General features: G+C 37.9%; 1 protein-coding gene across 1 annotated transcript in view; it reads right to left on the bottom strand.

Annotated features, from left to right (window-relative positions):
• Positions 1 to 17,297, bottom strand: part of GSL10 (glucan synthase-like 10) — a 110,914-nt gene that overhangs the window by 28,072 nt on the left and 65,545 nt on the right. The window contains exons 33-37 of the mRNA XM_088717641.1: positions 15,325 to 15,459; positions 9,669 to 9,737; positions 9,418 to 9,595; positions 9,158 to 9,272; positions 2,383 to 2,502 (exon numbers count right to left, since the gene is read on the bottom strand). Of these exons, the coding sequence (XP_088573767.1) occupies positions 2,383 to 2,502; positions 9,158 to 9,272; positions 9,418 to 9,595; positions 9,669 to 9,737; positions 15,325 to 15,459 (617 nt within the window). The remainder of the gene's footprint in view (positions 1 to 2,382; positions 2,503 to 9,157; positions 9,273 to 9,417; positions 9,596 to 9,668; positions 9,738 to 15,324; positions 15,460 to 17,297) is intronic.

Below are 17,297 nucleotides of genomic sequence, written 5' to 3'. Positions count from 1 at the left end.
CCCCTTTGCATTAACACTCTTCAAAAATTTATATAAAAGTATGGCACTTTTCAATGCAAACTTAATGTAAAATTTTCTAGTGGTATTAATGCAAAAGAATAAGTGTCAAATGGTACTCAAAACGGTTATTATTAACACTGTTAGCCAAAAATATAATGGAGGTAAATCCACGAAAAAAGGATGGTTTGAGAGGTATATATGCAAAATAGTGATTTCTAGAGGGGTAAATATTCAATAAGCCATATTTGCAAGAGTATACATGCAAAAAAAGCCTTGTTTACACATACTTGTTGCATATAGTACAAACATATGGTTGCACACACATGATTTGCACTAGTAAACAGCGAACAAAAAGTATAATGTGTGCTTTACCAGCACATTCACACCAATCAGGGACAGGAGACCGAATATCATGATGGGTGGTACTAACTTACAAAACAAATCTAGTGCAGGGTACGCATCCAAGTCCAACAGTCCTTAGAGAACTCTTACATCATAAGATACTCAGTTAAATCATGCAAAACATCCCCCGAAGTTTTAATTTATTGGGCAGAAAATAGCTAAGAAGTTCATGATATAACCATAAGATAGGATAAAATTTCCTGTTTTAAGATAAATGACTGATGTCTATTGGGTAGTATCACATTTGCATGGGATTACAGCTGCAAAATTATCTTGCTAGATATCAGTATAGCATTTAGCTTCGAGTGTCGTGAACACCCTAAGAAAGCAAATTAAAGCAAACTGGATTTTTTAAACAAAGAAAGACGGAAAAAAAACATTTACTAAGGAAAACCTCCATATTCTTGATCTCGTCGTGTATTTTGGTTTTTACACCTTCTTCTATTTGGACAAACCCAAAGCCAATAACAACTCATTCCATTCTTTTCTTGTTATCATCAGTTATATTAATTTATTAATACTACCATCAACAGGGTCACTCTTACAGTTTGTACAGTTTTCTAATTTATAAACCATGGATTTTCACCCAAGAGGATCTTGCATTAGTTGGCATATATGACCTCAGTGTTTTCTCTCACCACTAGAAGTCTAGAAGGTACCCAAATAAGGATTAAGTATGATTCACTTCTATGCCACCCATTCTAGACAGCCACCATGAGACACACAATCTAAAGATTCAAAACGTACTTCCGCACAAGAAGAGTGGCATCAGCTCAGAACTCTGATAAGAAGATGGCACAGCATTGCAACAAAGTAAATATCTACAAACTTTAGGATGTCATGGAATAGATATAAAAATTACTGCTTCAAGTGTTCTGCATAATCTCACATAATTAGCATGGCAAGCACAAATTTTATTCTATAACACTGAGCATGTCACAAACTAATCATATTTTAATCTAGGACAAGATCAAGGCCAGCTCAAATGCTCAAGCTTGAGCGCAACCTTTTACTCTTCAAACAGCACAGAAATGCTCAAGCTTGAGCGCAACCTTTTTCCCATACATCCATATATAAGTCACTAAAAGCAAGGATAATCTGGCCACCTAAGTAAAACAAGAATTAAAGAGCATAAAGAGGGCTCCAACAATAAGTTCAACCCATATTGAGCCAAAAACAAGTGGGCCTCTTGCCAGGTAATCACTGAACAGAAATCAAGACATTAATAGTGGAAGTAGTCTGTAGCATAGCACATGCAGCCTATTGATATCCATGGTTGCATTTATACAGCGATCTATTTTATATACCAGTCTATCAAAGTACCTGGAGTACATAAAGAAGGTATAGAATTGCATCGAAGTAGCAGATGCCAAGAAATAAAAAAAGTAATGGATCTTGAAGCACTATTTCTGCATCTTCATGACCAAAACATTCTATATTGAGAGTGTATGTTAATCACAGATCAAGCTTCATGGATTCCACAGCACATAACCATATAAACTTAGTTGTGCGATGTTAGATTATATGGCCAAGCATTTTGACATATGCAAGACACATTACAGAGCAATTATCAAAAATAACTTTTCATGATTTTGATAACAGATTTCTATAATTTAGCTAAAAGTTACATCTATTTATTAAAAACGCGATTAAAACAGAGAATTTGGTGGTAAACCATATAAAATTATAAAACATGGTACGCACATATCTGAAAAGAAAATTTGCACCCAAAAAAAAAAAAAGCAGAGAAAAAATAACCTAAATATAGCTACTTACAATGAGAAACCTAAATCATCTGAGTTCTTAATAGCAATTTATAGCACAATATAGCAAAAGCATAAAGTACACTACGAACATAAATTGTCAGACATTAGTATTTTAGTAGTACAGTGCTCAGAGATGACTTGTTAACAACCCAACTCATTTAGCTTAATCTTGCTGATGCAAACGATACAGGAAAACACATGGACATTAACTTACCTGATTCATATCTATGGTCTGAACTGCATTTCCACGCGTAAATATTATGGCATGGTTTTGATTTTCAGGTTTCCCTTCACCAAGCTTCGGATCCCCAGGCAATTTAATAGAATAGATTTCCTAAAGCCGTAAAATATCAACACAAAAATGATCAACATAAAGAAAAAGATAACAAAAAATAAGGTACTTGCCAGGAATGACGAACATGGTTCTTATAAAATGAAGAAAATTTGACATTAAATACAGAGAAGCACACACATTAGCTCATCATGCCACTATTGCAACAATAATGCATAGCATAGTTCCAAAAATACCTTTTAAAATTTTGAATTTTCATAACACATTGCTGAAGCATTCATGCAACTTGATTTCTAAATGACCATAAAGACTAAGAACTTGTGGCTAATGAAATGGGAAATTCAAATTCTTCAGTTTTGCAATATGGGTTAATTTTAGTCAAGGACTGTAAAATTATACAAAACTTATGTTATATAAAACAAAAATTAGATTGTATTATGGTCACCCCATGAAACACATTTGGACTTGATACAGCTACCAAAATCACATCCACCTCCCAATGTAGATTAATGGCAGCCTAGGGTCTGGGAGGGTTAAATGTATACAGCCTTATCCCTGCATGTGGGAAGGTTGTTTCCATGTTTAGGACACCTCAAATGTAGATAATGATATATAATAAAATTTCGTTTACTTTTGGATGGCATCTTTTGAGCAATGATACAGTAGTAATTGATGTGTCCAATTCCTGCATCTCACTGATAATATCATGGGGCCAATGCTGGAGTGTCTTCAACCACAAATGCAGTAGGTTTAATTCCAAAGATCAGTGCAACTTCTTGTACAAGCATTAAGACAATCTAGAATGTTGAAGGACTAGACAATGCACCCGTCACCCTAATAAATCCATCACACCCCCACTGTCATAGCGATCCCATTCCTTTTGAATCTTAAATCGCAAGTTCTATCTCAAATAACTTGATCCGGGTCTGGAAATTCATTAATTTGTAGGCTCAAAATGCAGATTTCGGGCTTTTAAGAAATTTCTAATGAAGCAAAATTCTGAAATAGGATATGACTTTCCATTCAAACTGGATGAAAATTTTATGAGATCTAAATCTGAATATAGATATCAAGTATCGGAAAACTACATTATCTAATAATAGAAAATTGTGCATGTCATTTGATGCTTTGATCTACAAATAATTTAATGAGGGAAGCATATGTAAGCTATCAATTTGAAACAGTTTGAGACTCGGCAAGAAGCGGTCTGAAAAAATTCATACCAAACGAAATTAGTCAGTTCCCCTTGATTTGAATCAGTTTGGACAGGGGCAGTTCCACCCCAGCCGAATTAGTTTGAACCGGTTCCCATCCGTTCTGAAATTAAAATTGAAGTGGGAGAGGAGAGAGGGCCTTCCCAACCAAGGATCGTCGAAACATCCCAAATCGGGCAGTTTGAGGCATGCCAAGCCGGACCAATTAATTAACTGAATGATTCAACCAGTCGATCCAGTTCCCGAACCGATTTTCTTATGAAAACCCCTCCAAACTCCAAATCTTCTCCCTCTTGATTCTTCTCCCCCTTTCTCCTCTCTCTCGATCTCTTGATTCTACTCTCCCTTTCTTGATTCTCCTCTCCCGATCTTTCTCTCCCCTCTTCTTTCTCTCGATGCTCTATGATGATGACGATGTTGCCACAATGGCTCTGCGACAAGACAAGGCTAGAGTTAGGATGCTAGTGTGCCTCTCCCCCTCCCTCCCTCTCTCTTTCCCTCACTCTCCTTCCTCTTCCCCCTTCCCATACTCTCCTCTTGGCTCTCGTATACCTCAACTCTATACAGTACATACCAATACCAAATCAAATCGATCATTGGCCGCTACAACCCCTGGTACTGATTCGGTGAACCATATTTCCCACCACTTTCTTCTCTCCATTTGAACTTCAGAAAGTTAAGGAGTGTAGGGATGTATGGAGATCATGCCAAAAGTTATGTTGGCATGATTTCATGATATGTTGTAGATTTAAGAGTGATCAATGCATTGAAAAAGACATTATGATTTTGAGCTAATCATATAATTTTTTTGATTAAAACTATATTTTTAGTTTAAAAATAGTAAGAAATAACGTTTAAGATTTAAAATAAATAGACAACATGTTTAGGGGTGTACATGTTGCTTCTGTTGGAATTAATATGTTTAAATTTGGCAATGGTTATAGTTATCCAAATCTAAGATAAAATGTAAATAAATTTCAAAAATAAGTGATGTTAAGGCATAACCCCAGATTGAGAAGGCAAGCCTACGATTGATGTTCATTATTGTAGAGTGGCAAGAAAGCAAATATACCCATAGTGGCACAGAAGTAGCATATGGAGGGGTGATTGACAAGCTAGCAATTCTGCAAGGGAACTGAGAGTAGATAGAGAACTCATACCTCTGTATCAGTGCGCTTAGGGCTATGGATAGGGAGAGGTACCCCTCTAGATGGGCTTCTTGTATCATATGAATGCTAACAAATGCATTAACATCATTAAGGAGAGGTAGGATAGCCGGATTGGCAAGGAGTTGCATCTAACCGGTAATCCAAGTGAAATCCTCAATGCTTGTTTATAATTATAAAATACTATCAAACAAACTATTGTTCATCGATAAATTAACTGCATGTCTTCGCAGCCCACTACCCCAATCCAAGGTTCCAATATACTATCCTGAGAATAGACTTGGAAGAGCGCCATGCACAGTTTCACCTACAAGATGAAGCCTGATACCACCATTGTTGCTAGATGACCAGATGAAGTAGTTAAATTTAATGAGAACAATATAATGCCATGCGCAAGAAGAGATATGATGCCATATGGTGTCTGTTTGTCAAACTAAAGCTTTTAGGGAGGGCTCCCACAGCTTTCGTGAGAAGGCAATTACAGCAAACAAAATAAAATGAATCTAAGTATTTATGGACACTAACTCTAGCTCAAGGTCTACTGAATCGGGACCGGGACCCATAACGGTAGGCAGCCGGCATGGGTCGGTATCAGTCTAATACCGTACCGTGTGTCGGTACGGGTAGGGCATGCCAGTTCCGTACCGACGTGTCCAACTTTTTTTGAAGTTTTCAAAAAAATTTAACTGCTAATCACTCTTTTTGAACTCCTTCAATGATTTTAAGTCTAATTTGATGTTTTTTATATTTTCTTGATATATTACAATGCTTTTTGATATTTCTATGATCCCGATTTAACGTAAATGATGCATCTTATTGTTTAAAAATGATAAATCATAAATGATTAGTGAGATGTTGCATGCTATAAGGAACAACATAAAATATCCTCAAATCTAGTGATGTAAAAATTATAAAATAATACAATCAATTATATATATTTAAAGTACAACATACACACCGATATCTAAAATTAGGTCGAGTGGCGATACCTCTCGTAGATATCCGGATCATCAGCATAGTCAAAAAGCACATCAGCCCACCCCTCTAACCAAGTGGCGTTGTAGCCATTTACATTCATACCATAAGGAAAACGCACCGAGTTATAAGCACTCTCGGATCTCTTGCTAAAGCAATAGCTCTGAGAGGTGCCCTCTGGCTGATAATACGGCTATGGAGAGGTCCATCTGAATATGCCGGCAACAAAATCCAACCCGTAAGATACTCCAGTCTGCATCGTATAGTAGCCATTGGAAGATGCCTCAGCCATAGTATCCATATATGTATGGGTCATGGGCCATCTGCGGCTACGGATAATAGGATCGAGTATACGACTCGGAACCTGATACATTTATGGATCCTACTCTACGTACAAGGCCATATGCAGCCGCATCGAATCCTCCATATCCGTATTCTACTCCATGGATCTGTATTAATTTCAACTCGGATCCATGTAGAACCCAACAATAGATGCTACATATATTTTTCTAGACCTTTGGGCATGCCTCAAAAGCTATTTATTTCTCATTTTTTTCTAAATTTAGGCCTAGGCCACCGTGTGCATGATCGCATCGAAACTTGAATGAATGGACACCAAAAATTAGAATTTTTTATGTCATCGTGTGGATCGTCCATAGATCTACAATATATAATAAACTCAAGCCCAAATCAAAAATTTTGGTAAGATCTTTCTTTATTTTGCAATTTTCGAGCTATTTTTTCAAGCCCAAAAAAATGAGAAAATGAGATAGGAGAGAAGAAGCACGCCTTATTTAGGCTTGGATCTTCCTTCTAAACTACTAAATCAGTGTGATTTTTGAGTTGTTGGAAAGGAAGAGCGGTGGAGACCTCTCCGCCACTTTCAATTGTTGTTGGGAAGGCTTTCTCGGGCCATCACAACAACAAATAATGCCTTAGATAAGTCAAAAGAGGGGGACCGGTTCAGAACCGGGTCGACTCGATGGAAACCAACAGGTTCGCACCAAGTTTGAACGGAACTGCCAGACCATTTCGCACCAGTTTCGGCTGGTTCGGACCCTTGTTGGTACCAGTTCTGGCCGGTTCGGGGCAGCCGAAACCGAAGAAAATAGCGAACCGGCCCGGTTTTGCACCGGATCGGCTCGGCACTACCCAAATCGGGCGGTTCGGCCCAATTTGGCACACTATGCTCTAGCTAATATAATATTTTATGATAAATGGAGTCTAAATATGTGGTTTGGTTGATTGCATTTGCAGTTAAATGATGGTTCCATTTGGGCTATCATCCAAAAATCTAAGGAGTTTAGCTATCCAAATCCTCTCATACACGGTCTCCTTTGATGGAAGCAAGCGCAATTGATCAACCTTCTTCCTAATACACATCAAACAGAGGAACCACCTAAGACAGAGACTGAATGACTTAGCAAACGTGCACTATAATCCACAGCTCATATTCAAGTGCATCCATGAGGAGGTAGAGCTGAAATATGGTGACTTACTTCATAATGAGTTCATATACGATGACGAGCATCAAATGATAAGTTGCAAACAACAGCCTGAGCTTGATAAGCTAGGATCACCTCCTTGACTACTAGCGTCATAGCAAAAAAGGTTGGGTTAATGTACAGCAACTAGCAGAGTGGCACATGTCATGCTTACAACTAGCCGATGTGCAGCCATAGGAGTGAGCAACCTGTCGCGATCGCAAGGCTCTAGCTCAGACCTCCATCCAAAGATATATAAAGAGATACTAAGCAGGTCATCACGGCAACCAATCCAAATAAGGTAATAAGGTCAGTTAGGGTGGTGGGCCTAGTCAAGGCACCCAACAAAGCCAATCAAGCAAGGGAGGCAGGGAAAGAAGCAATTCGTCAAAGAAGTGGAAAGGAAAGAAAGCTGCAGATTGATTGAAGATGGTTGATGAGTAGCCCATTTACTCAAATTCCAAGACCACCAAACCATTTAACAATCGTTTGCATAGATCATCTCGTGATACGAGCAATGATGCACCTGGTGGCTAATGAGATAGCAATGGACATGGTGGGGGGGGGGGGTGCATAAAACTCGCAACCACAAGCGCCGGCTCCATTCACCAAGGAGTCTTGTTTCACTCATGCCACGCAGGAGCGGACCACAGCACATGATGTAAAGCCCACAACAATACGATAGCATACAAAAGACGGGCCCCTTTTGGTGGTTTAGTCCCAACATTGCTGCAACTGATGATATAGCACTTGCAGTAAGGTCTTTGAACCCGATGGTATGTCAGATCCTATTCCACACAGCTAGCGTACGACCCATATACATGTCCATAATCATCATACTCAAGTAGCTAACGCCCTCCACAATCTCAACCAGATTACAAGTCAAATTTCTTTGTCTTGATTTTCCCTTAGGTGGGATGCTCAGCCTAGTATCACACAGAGAATCAGTAACATGGTGGCTATCAAGGCGGCCTAGAGTATCATATGCAAGGTTGGGCACAATATCTAGGTTGGAGTCAAATCCAAAGCCACGTGAATGATATCCCAACATCTATGGACGGCATGGACAATCCACAAGGAACTAGACATTGGTATATATTTTGTAATTCGATTTGTTTGAACGTATTTTCAAGCTAAAAGCTATGCATTATCCCTTTTTATTTATTATAGTTGCATCCACCAAACAATCATATGGTCTGGGAACCACTATGAAATAAAATAACAATAAAACCTTAGAATCACATTTCAAAGATTCCTAATCCATAAAATAATCATAATTAAAAAAAATAGGAAAAAAATAAACATGTTCTAGGACATTGTCAATACGCTTTTTATAGTGAGTGTTAATACTCTATGACTTAGTACTGCACTCGTACCAAAAAAATCTAGCATCCAGTACCGAGATTTCAAGTCTTGTTTGGAACACATAATACAACATTATTCCTTTCATCTAATATTGATGAGTTACAAATTTGCAAATAAGAATAAAATTATAGCTGTATCATCATATAGAAAGCACTACACCAATATTATGTGCCCTGTTTCGTCAAGCATTATGCATAATCTCATATAGCAAATATAAAGCAGTTCTACAAGCGTAACAAAGTATGCTAACCAATAATCCAATATTTAAATCGAAGTAATATCACATATAAGCCAGAAGGAACTACAGAAGAACTCTACAATTCATAAGGACCTAACTCAAGACAAGAAGGCTATTGATAGTCAAGGAAAAAACAATGAATACTTGAAGATGAAAGCATTCTAAAGTAAATTAGGGGAAAAAAACAAAAAGTAAAAGAATCACTATATATGGAGAATTAGTGAAAACTCAAACATTGCTAAAAAAAATATTGACCTTATCCTTCCCATGGATATCAGCTTTGACAAGTTTTGAGTAATACTCAGTTTGTAGTTTACCGTCCTTCACATTCTCGACAAAATCGATATAAGCAACTCTAAGAGCTTCATTCCTAGCACCAAATAAAAAATTAACAAGATCAGCTCAATGCTTTAATTCTAATATATGCGGTTTTCCTCTTATAAACAGAAAGCCAAGATTCCATTGCATGAATAAAGGATGCAGCTATGCAAGACGATTAAATACAGCATACAAACCGCTGCATTAGTAATGCAATATCTGCAGCTTCTGGCTTTTGTTCTTCCTTCTGTTTGCCATAAATTTGACAAGTTACTACATATGTGAACTTCAAATCTGCCTGTGCACGAGCTTCAGGAGACAAGTCAAACCCTTGAGTTTCGGTTATATTACTCCCAGAAAGTGCAGCTTCTGGATCTGTTAGAACAAAGATATGGTGATTGAACATGCTAACATAAATTCAATAGAGAAAACATAGAGATGCACCAACCTTCCGAAGTAATCCTCTCCAAATAACTTTGGAGCATAAGAGCTTTTCTATAATACATCATCCCACGTACTGCATACAATGAAAGGAGAAGAGATTGATTTCAGATCAGCAAAATTCTCTTGCACTTACATATAAAATATAAGGATCAATGCTCTACGAAAACTGGAGACAAGGTGGGTTGCTCATTAACTTTAAATATGATAATTCTGAAATCTAAATAGGCTTTCCCGAATAGGCTTACAAATATATTATTTTCTTTATAAGAACAATGAAGATGCATGTGGTGGTTGATTGAACAGTTAAAGTGGTGCAATATATGCATGCAGCTTGTATTATTGACACGAATATATCTGCTTTATCATGTGTACTATGATATAGGCATCAGAGCACTTTGGAAAAACAAGAAGCTATTGTTGAAATGCATAAAATCATGCTATCATTGCACTTCATGTAAATTAATAAAACCTAGCAATTTTTCACTCTGATCATCAGCAATCAATACCAGGCAGGCTTCAGCAAATTTAGCATGTTCAATTGTTTAGTCATGAGTCAAGAAAAAAAAAAAGCAAACCAATTATTTAAATGTTGTAAAAACTACACAGCACTTGCATACAAAATATATAACAGATGAAAGGAATTTTAAGCACATATACATATCAGGTTCTGATGAACTATCTTCTCTCCAAGAGAAGTCACATCAGAAATTTTATCAAAGAGATGCTCTTCTAAGTGAATGAAGAAAATGTTATAAGTCAAATGTCTTCAACATCCATAGACATGGATGTTGATGCATTAACTCTAGCCAATCCTGATGTAAGTCATTTAAGTTCATGACATTTCCTAGATCAGTTAATTGGGGCTTATCCCAATGGTCACACCCCTCTCTTTAGCAACCAGAGTTTCTAGATTTGTGTTTTAATGCAACCCCAAGTATTTGGCCTCGGAAATTAAAGTGTAGGTGGGCCTGCACCACCCCCCCCCCCCCTCCCCGGCCAACATCTTAAAATCTTAAATACAAGTATATGGAGGAAAGGTAAAACCTCATTGAACAAAACTTGAAAGATTGTAGTTGTTGCTGCTGAATCCGAGACCGAGTTCGGAGTGCAACTCAAACGACCCTGAGATCAACTGGAGGCGAGCTAAGCAGGCTAGCCGAGGTGCGGCAAAGTGGATCTCCACTAAAGTGTTAACCTCGCCTTCGCCCATGCTAATGAAGAAGAAGATGAAGAAAAAGATGGAGAGGAAGACAAGAGAGCGAAGAAGAGAAGAAGACAAAAGGAGGAGGCCGAGCAGCCAAAGAACGGGTACCCACCGGAAACCAGAGAATGCGGAGGACGCCGAAGACGGAGACGAAGGGACTTCACCAGAGCACCACTCGGGAGCCTAGACACTTGAGCACTTAGGCATATGAGCAAATGAAGCAAGAAGCACATACTGAAGAGAGGGGCCACCCTTATATAGAGGCACAGACGGCCCTGATCAAGGCGTCAATTCGGCAACCCAGGCAGAACAAGCCACAAATCAACTCGGAATACGGCGCGGCGATTCACCAAGATTGCTGTAGTAATGATGCCTCGAAGAAAACCCTACAATGATGAGGCCTCGAGACACTCCAGATATGGCGACGCTTCGAGAAGCTTGATCGACGCATTTAATGCCCCTGACCAAGGTCTCGCCCTCGATCGAGCTAACGACTCGACTTCCGCCGCCCGGACTAGAGTGCAGTTCGGCCTCGAAAGTGGGGCGCAAGTAATGAAAAAAATATTGGACACCTCGACCATTGTCCAGACCATGGTCTACCGTACCGGTCCGTACCGGCCGGTACGGGCCGGTACGTACCGGTCCGGCCTGAGATCGGTACCGGATCAGCGTGGAATCTGGTACCGGTATTTTATTGTTGAAGGACCGGTACGGAACCGATTCGGACCGGTACGGAACCGATTCGGACCGGTACGGAACTGGTTCGTACCGGTCCGGGCCGCCACCGGTACGGCGGACCTTGGTCCAGACCAACCTCTTTGACCTCGGACATAAACCAGGGAGAATGACTTCAGCCCCGTCCGAAGAACCGATCAGTTGACGAGCCACGAGTCGAGGAGCCAAGTAGCCAAGAAAAACAATCAGTAGATGTCGACAAAGACTGACAATCCTAACAACCGACAGCTCTGGCAACTCGTAGTCGTGGCAGCACCATAACCTACGCCCGACAAACGCTGCATGCCGCCCACGCATGCTAACTCCTACGCTGTGACCATACTGTTAGCCATTACCTAGCCATCAGTGCACACCACATTAGCCTAGGTAACGACAAAACAGGCTCCCCCATAAGAAGGAGCAACCCCAGGGACCTCAGAAAGGCAGGTAATATACTATTCACAGAGAACGATACTCTACTAAAATTTCTTCCTTCCACACAGTTATCATTCTCTTCTGACTTAGGCATCGAAGGGTCCCCCGCCGAAAACTCTCCAGCAAGCGGACTTTTTGCAAACCACCTTTGGAGGAAATCCGCTTCTCTGCACCTCGGCCAGCCTGCTCAACTAGCCTCCAGCCGACCTCAAGTTTGTTCGAGCTGCACTCCGACCTCGATTCCGGAATTAGCAGCAACAATAGTCACAAAAACTATTTATAAACTAGGAGATTTAGAATATGGCTTGTAGTTAAGATTAACCATCTTTAGGACAGTACAATGCCCCCACTGCAAATGTACTAATGTAATTATGTCTTCATAACAGTGCAGGCCCTGTCAATAGTTGTGCAGAAACCTAGGAGACCAATAACAGAAATCATATCTAAATCTTTGATGATTGATGAAGCTTGCAAACCATAAGTCCAATTTATAAAATAATTTTAAAACATAAGCCTCAAAACCTTGAACAATGCTAAACATAAACTAGTCCATGCACAGGTAATCAATGAAACATGGACCTGGATACGAAATACAGATACGAAAAGATGCAGATATCCTGATATGGCAAATCTTGAAAAAGTAAGATATAATACAGCTATAATACCTCAAATAATACACACACGTGCACGCGTGTAAGGACATATATATGTAGGTATACATATATGTATAAACATATATATATATATATATATATATATCTGTGTGTGTATGTATATATTTTATACGTACTTACATGCATATATAAGAAAAGCATTCATAAAGCATAGTAGGCTATCAAAATAACATAGTTCATACTTTATAAGGCAGCATTTACTTTTAGAAGTTCATTGTTAGTCACTATCCCATAAACCATCCATACTTCATATTTTAAAATTAATATCAATAGACTACAAAATTAACCATCCAACTCACTTTTTGGAGGTAATGGGGAAGTATCTGAACTCTGAAGTGTATCCAAAAAGTATCGGCATGTTTGTCTTAATTTTGAAAAATAGAATAATTAACACAAATACGAACTGGTCTTCGAGAAGTAACCGGCATTTCGGCATCCGATATGGATACAACATAGACATGACATGTGACTTGAAGTACCCGTGCATCCTAGCTCGGAGGCCTAAGCCCCAAATTCCATTTCAACAAGATAGGATCACCAAATGCAAGGTAAAGGAATGCAATACTCACTCCAAGTACTAATTTTGATAATTGGATTATACTCACCATGCTATGTTCTACCAGCCCGAACCGGAAGGTACGGGGTATTCCGTACCGTACTAGATCGGTACCGGTACCCAGTACGAGTGGCGTACCAACACTCGGTATGTCAAAAAAATCATATACTGTATCGTACCAACACTGTGCTAATGTGGCACTGGTACGGGATCCGGTACTGAGACGGCGAACCTTGATTCTCACCAAATCTCGGTTGGTCGAGTGCTCTAGGTTGTTTATAGTGGAGTATACTCATGCACTCCACATGGTGGATTAGGGCAGCAGGATTGATTTGAGGTTGGTCAATCAGATACAATCAAAAGGATAAATACATGCAATATATGAAGATTAAAGACCAATTTTCTGCATAAACCCATAAAAGAGATAAGAATAATTTAAGGTCCAAATTCAGCCCACAGGACCATCAAACTCAAAACATAAATGTGCCATATTAAACATTATTCCCTTTCCTCTTCCCCTTTTTTCCCTTCCACGCTCTCCAGCCAATTCTCTTCTTAATATGTAGATCGAGCAAGCTAGTGAAATGGGCTCATGTCATCCATGGGACCAGTGTTGTCCATTGCCTCAGCCAATCAGAGTGAGAGAAGGCCGGTGAAGGAAAATGGGTTGTGTCACAGAAACCAGAATTCACCAGGCAAATTGGGCCTAGAGTCCAGGTTCAGACAACATGTCACCCACATAATCAACAATCCAAAAGCCTCATAAGCCCATGTAGTACATTAAAAGAATTGAATTGTTAAAACTTCCTCCAAATTTCCATACGAGGGTGACTTGAACCCATGAGCACTTGAAGACCAAGCCAGTTACCAAATAAAGACACTTAATCCTGAGACATATTTTGAGTAGAGCAATTTCAAAATAAAAACAAGTAGTTCTTAAACAAATTCAAATTATAATATATGAAAATAGTAATTTTATATTCAACTCATAAATAAAGCCTAATATAGTAATAAAATATAATTCGGATATTTTAGCTTAACCAGTCAAATGGTAGAAAATTTCAAACTTCCTTTATTATTCAACTTAATAAAAGTGGTAGCTCTAGTCTTAAGATTATCTGAAGCGGAAGCAATTGCAAGAGCAGACTCAATCATGGATACAAGGGTGCATGAATGTTTCCAGAGTAGGTTCAATGCCTTAGATGTTTCCTGCTACAACTCTCTACTCTTAAAGTTCTGATGGAAAAATATTTCACGGTTATTCATCTACCATTTTCATTTAAGTTACATTTTTTCAATTTTAAAGCAATATAGCTTTCCTTTGGGTTCAAATCTCATGTATCTCACTTCTCATTAGCATCATAAATCATGCAAGTTACCCAACTTAATGTGGTTTTAAAAAATACATATTTCAATGAAATCTATGGTGATCTATTTTGAATAATTTATGCATTTTAATGAGTATTCAGATTACTCCGATCTTCTTGATTTTTATATACATATTTTCATATATTTAATAGTTTAGGTATTTCTTTACATTTTCTTTTTCTAGCTTTGGCCCACTCTAGAATTTTCCTAAACTGATACCAAATCAAATTTATTATCCAGAAATCAATATCTCTATATGTTTAATCTGAAAGGTTTCATTAAGATGTGCACACTCAACAGCAAATAAGCAAGGAGGCCAAACATAGTTTTTCCTACAAAAATTTTAAAGATATTGTACAAACAAGGTTCCAAGTTATCCCTAGGGGGGTTTCTTCCCTCCCATATCAATTAAAAAAGGGTTCCAAGATATCCTTGTTACACAAGCTCTTCCACATAACTTTATGCTCTCGTACGTAAATTTCATTTCACCATTGTGCAATTTTGCATACTACCAATTTATGAACATGTAAAATCGTTGAAATTATAAAAGCATGAAAAGGAGACCAAGTTTCATTATATGTAACAAGAATATGAAAGAATATGTACATAGAGGCCCACTCATCAAATTTTGTTGGAGTAAAATGCATCCATACGACTACAGTTATATGTACATAAAGACAATTACTAGTAGGAAAAAGGTCAGACATACCAGTCCTTGCTAAGGTTTGCCCACGATATGAAGCCCAAACCCGAAGCTCTAAAATATCAGTTGCACTATTCAAAAGTTCAGTCTCTTGTGCATTTTCATCTCTGCCTATCCGAGATAGAAAGTTCTTCCACTCGTCTAAGCAAAAAAAAAAAAGAGCAACTCATATTATAATAGATAAAAATAAAAGGAAGTTCTATATTGGTAGTAAAAAATATGGAATCTAAACAGCTATAAAACTTTTGCAAACAAATCCCTATATTATGAAAAAAGATACTCCAATTTCTTGCAAGTATATAATAACCATGGTTTAAAAAACTGCGGAAACAGGACAATATGGGTCTCGGGACATCGAAACAACTGTACTAGTACCATACCGGGTGTACCAGTTTGTATGGATGCATATCATCCATACCAATGGCTTTCAATTTATTGAAGTAGACAATTTTGGTACGTGGTGTTAGTACTAGCATGGTGCCAGTGGAAAAACAGTACGAGGCTTGGCACAGGTATTTAAAACCTAGATATTAACTCAAACATAGGCATGCCAACAACACAAAAGCAAGGAAATATAAGTTAAAATCCTTTCTCAAGCAATGTAGTTTACCAAAATATGCTATCAATTCCTAAAGGTTACAAAATATGACCTCGCTACCGGATTTATGTAGCTAGGCAGACAAAAGGTATTCCTACATGTCCTCAATGTGCCTCCAGGAAGTAATAAAAAGCAAGCACCATTCACATCCTTCATGTGACATAGTTTGTTAAGGACAAACCTATGCTCCATTTGACCAAGAACAAAGCCAAAGGGTCGTAATGAGGAGTTCACAATGATATAATATCATTTACTTGATATTTATTATGTGTGTTGCATTGTCTTGTGGAAAGAGATCAAGAATCTCCATCAAGAGAAACCCAAATCCAACAATATCAGTATAATAATTAACATCTAGATGGAGTCGAAAAAGATATTTTGCATGGACAAATATCTATGACCTAAAGGGGAGGACCCATGTAAGCATAAAAGATTTGTTTTATCATGAAATGGATATCTCGGTATCTTTTCTTTCTGTATTTTTCTGACTCATATTTATGAGACGATAAAATATGACAAAAGCTATACAACCACGAGGATTTAATCAAGCAAAGCTCTCAAGCTAAACTCAAAGGTTCTCTGAGTAAGAACCGTTTGATGATCACTTATTCAATGAATGGATGTAATGACTCAACAAAATCTAGAGAAACATTTGTCCTTTGTTCAAACTGAAAGAAATCGTTCTTTCAATAAATCCGAAGATGGATGTCTGGGGGAACCGATGAAATAGATTAGAACAAATACTGAGACAAACTTCAATGAAGGGTTAAGAGTTCAAACCTAGATGAAATAGTTTGATTTAAAGAAAAGATGAAGGATTTAGATAAGTCATGAAAAAAATTTAATTATTATAAGAAGACCAATTGAATTTCTCTTTTGATCAACAACATTACAAAGTTGAAGCCCCTTTAACAAAAACTAAAAAGACCTAATAAATGACACAATAAACAATAAGGGTGATCCATGCTCACAATTACGAAGAAACACCATAAGAACAATATGCATTTAACATATATCCAGTTCTGCTAGCTTACCTAAATATTTCTCAATACAATCATTTGTTTGAAAGTATTATAATCATAAGAAAGAAATCATCATTAAGATAACATAAATTTTCAAACTAGGTGTTTGCAACTTTTCACAAGTTGCTCAACAATCAAGAGGATAAGATCCGTTCCTTTTTCTTTGAATGCGAAAACAGCTATTTGACAACATATAGCAAATGGAGTATCATCCATTCAGTGTTTCCTTATCATTAACACCGGATTCTAAGAAAATTCACATTGCTTCATTATGTTCCAATCTGCTCGGCATACCATAGCTACTATGCCCGCACATTTCCAAGAAAATCCCACAACTATATAAATTAGCATTACACTCA

The sequence above is a fragment of the Phoenix dactylifera genome, chromosome 3, assembly GCF_051530095.1.
Source record: "Phoenix dactylifera cultivar Ajwa chromosome 3, Ajwa_hap1_PhDact_Kaust_v1.1, whole genome shotgun sequence".
NCBI lineage: Eukaryota > Viridiplantae > Streptophyta > Magnoliopsida > Arecales > Arecaceae > Phoenix > Phoenix dactylifera.
This window is presented reverse-complemented; position numbering and strand designations above follow the sequence as displayed.